At 36.8% G+C, this 3,264-nt stretch overlaps 1 protein-coding gene across 1 annotated transcript; it reads left to right on the top strand.

Annotated features, from left to right (window-relative positions):
* Positions 1-23: 23 nt before the first annotated feature.
* LOC115925453 lies at positions 24-2,696 on the top strand. Its single transcript, XM_030989289.1, has 2 exons — positions 24-1,114; positions 2,224-2,696. The coding sequence occupies exons 1-2, from the start codon at positions 146-148 to the stop codon at positions 2,506-2,508; spliced, it is 1,254 nt and encodes a 417-aa protein (XP_030845149.1). The 5' UTR covers positions 24-145; the 3' UTR covers positions 2,509-2,696.
* The last annotated feature ends 568 nt before the right edge of the window (positions 2,697-3,264 follow it).

The raw sequence follows: 3,264 nt of genomic DNA, 5'->3' as shown, positions 1-3,264 counted from the left end.
TATGTAGCAACTAAGATTCTTGGTCATGTGACCATCTACTCCGTCAGGTGACATCTTCATGTAAATAACTGTTTTCGCGATGAGCATGAGAATATTGTAGACCAGAATTTCCATATTAACTTTGAGCCGGTATAAAGTTGTAGAAATGGAAATAAACAGGAGAAAAATTATCAAAAAGACGCAGAGAAAACTATCAAATTTAGTCGGTAAGTTGGATAAAGAAGAGCCCGGAATTCGAGCGTTGTTTGAATTGAGTGCGAGCTGCGTCTTTCCAGCGGGAGCTGTGGAAACCGAGCCGGCAGAGACGGCAGACACGATGAGGTTGTTTAGCCCTGCGAGCGAGCCTCCCGTTCCCAAGAAAGGGCGACAGACATACCGAATGTGGAAGGCGATGGTAGAACTCGACTCATCGCCATTCGGAAAATCTAGACTGACTGAAAAGATGAAAAGGCTTCGCTTTCTTCCCCTCGAAAGATACAATGTTGGTCCCTTCAACATCGATGGATTAACATCCGGCATCACAGAATTTCTGTTTTTATTTTTGAAGGCTTTCTTCCCAGGGCTGGAAATCACTTTGGAAAGTCCATATGACATCTCGCAAATGGATCCAATTAGCCGCTACCATAAGTTAACCCATAAGAAACAGTACCTCGTCACAGATGTATACACCAGACTTCATAGAGCCACAGATTCTAACAGGAAGGACTACATACTCGGGCTAACTTGGACTGACCTTTACCCCTCAGAGGACCTGAACTTTGCCCTGGGAGAAGCCCTCTACAGTCACCGTTGTGCAGTCTTCAGTTTTGGGCGATTTGAACCACTTTTACACAATGAGAATGACAGAGATATTGCTCCCAAAGACATTGATACGTCTGCAGTCGTGTCGAATTCCTCAGGGGAAGGCTGCTGCGAAGAGAAGTCGGGGTGCGGACGGAGCTTTGCGTCAGACGAGAAACAAACGTTAGGATGTGCCGAGGAGAGCAAGGCAGGGAAAGCCAAGGAAAGGGAATTACCCCATCATTCAAAAGACGTGTCACTGGATCAAGAAAAGAAAGATGGAGAAGATGATGTCTTACAAATAAATGCTGATATCCTTTGGAAAATGATGAGGGTACATAAATCTATAAATTTCATTTTTGTTTGTCACAATTGGTAATTTTTAATTCATGTAAAACTGCTTTTATGTTGATCACTTTGATATTACTTTTTTCAATTTTTTAAGGCTAGAAGGGCGTTATGAACCCCATGTTAAAGTATATGACACACTTGACCCTTCTGAGTTCTCATACCGGTACGTGTATATTGAATGCGAAATCAGACCAAAAGATATAGTCATCAAGATGACAAAAGTGCAACTCTGAATTGTTTTTGTTTTTATGAAAGAAGTATTAATAAATACTGTTTGCTCAGGTATTTGTTCTAATTTTTCTTGAAAGTTTTACGTTTTCAGTTAAAGGTAAAGACCAATATTTGAAACGCCCAAATTTCAAAAAATGAAATGGAAGCTCTTATTACCAATCATGTGAAAGAATATGTTTTAAATATTACATGACGATAAAAATGTTGACGGGAAACCGCCTACTAATTGATATATTTGGTAAATTAGTATGTCTATATACTGTTGAGAGATACAAATGCACGTGTCGCGCACGTGTGTGTAGTCCCATATACATCTTTCTGTGTACAGTGCTTCTAACTTTATGAAGACTTGGCCAAATTTCTCATAATTTTGATGATTCCAGAACCTTGCAGTACATCTATGCTAGATGATCAACCTTTTCTGATCGATTTCACAACGTTTCTCTCACTTTGCAATTGTATGACCATAACTGGTCTTTAGCTTTAAATTTAGAATAGATTTAGAATAAATTTAGTAAATAATGCATTAATTGAGACACACCTTGGCCCTGTTTCATAAAACTTGTTTTCAATCACAACAAAGTTATCAATAGCTTCCACTTTCTTCCTTTTTGTTGTTGCTGTGTGTATTTAAAAAGTTGAGTTTGTTTTGTTTTCGTAACCCAAATTTATCAAATACTCCATGTTGTGAAGAATATTTAGGATTTATATAATTTTATCTATCAGCCCCTCATCCTCTCACCATTTCCAAATCTCTTCATTCTCTCTCTCTCTCTCTCTCTCTTTCTCATTTTGTCTGTATCATAATCAGTCACTATCCCTTAATTCCTTCTTCTTTCCTTTATATTTCTTATTTCACAGGTTTCAAGCCATGAGGTATGTCATTTATTCGGCCTCTCCCACTGTGTCTTCTTCCACTGTGCCATGAATGAAAGCAAATCTGTCACCGAAGCTTTGAAACAACCTCTCTACCTATGTCCTGTATGTCTTCGTAAGCTTCAGAAGTTCTTCAATTTCGACATCCCTGCCCGGTACCGACAGATCCAGGATGTATGCCTGAAAGTTCAAAGGTCGTATCCATCAGAGAGGATTGCGGAGACAATTGATTGGTTAAACAGAGTACAAGAGTTTTTGTCAACTGATTGAATTTCTGCAGTCTCAATATTACATGTACCTAAAGTTGTAAATCAAAAAGATTACCGGTAAGTATAGAAAAGTAATATATTCATTGTAATTTGTTATTTATTTATTTATTTGTTTTAAATTATTTAATCGTAATAATATAATGCACTTTAGTGTGCCATAATATCTTGTAAAACTATTCAGTCCAATTTTTTTTTTATTGGGGGGGGGGGGGGGGGGGGGAGTGGGAAGTTCTTTTTTTATAAAAAATAACAACTTCATCATCGTAATCTGATGAAATTTCTCAAGATGCATTAAAAATATCAGGCCTGATAAAAATCCGATTTAAATCTGTTTCCCGATTTTTTTTATTTTTCCCGATTTTTTTCCGATTTTTTCTTCCCGATTTAAAAAAAAAAAAAAAAAAAAAAAAAATCCAGATTTTTTTTTTTTTTTTTTTTTTTTTTTTTTACCATTTTTTTTTTCTTCTTCCCTATTTTATCCTGATTTTCCAGATTTCCCTCTTATTTTCTCTATTATTCCCTATTTTGCCCTATTTTTCCCCCAATTTTCTTATTCGAAAGGGGGGAAATGTTGTTAGGTGCCATTTTTTCCCCGCGAATCCTCTTTTTTTTTTTACTCAAGGGGGGGCGTGGTTGAGGGGAAAACAAAAAATCTATTTTTTTTTTAGTGCTCACTATCACCCCTGAAATATACAAAATTAACATGCATAAGTTTTGCAAAAGTTGGCAGAGACTTAAACACAAATATTCTGGACGT

The sequence above is a fragment of the Strongylocentrotus purpuratus genome, unplaced genomic scaffold (assembly GCF_000002235.5).
Source record: "Strongylocentrotus purpuratus isolate Spur 01 unplaced genomic scaffold, Spur_5.0 spur5_scaffold_18, whole genome shotgun sequence".
Taxonomy (NCBI): domain Eukaryota; kingdom Metazoa; phylum Echinodermata; class Echinoidea; order Camarodonta; family Strongylocentrotidae; genus Strongylocentrotus; species Strongylocentrotus purpuratus.
The sequence above is the reverse complement of the archived record's forward strand: the minus strand, read 5'-3'. Positions and strand labels throughout refer to the sequence as shown.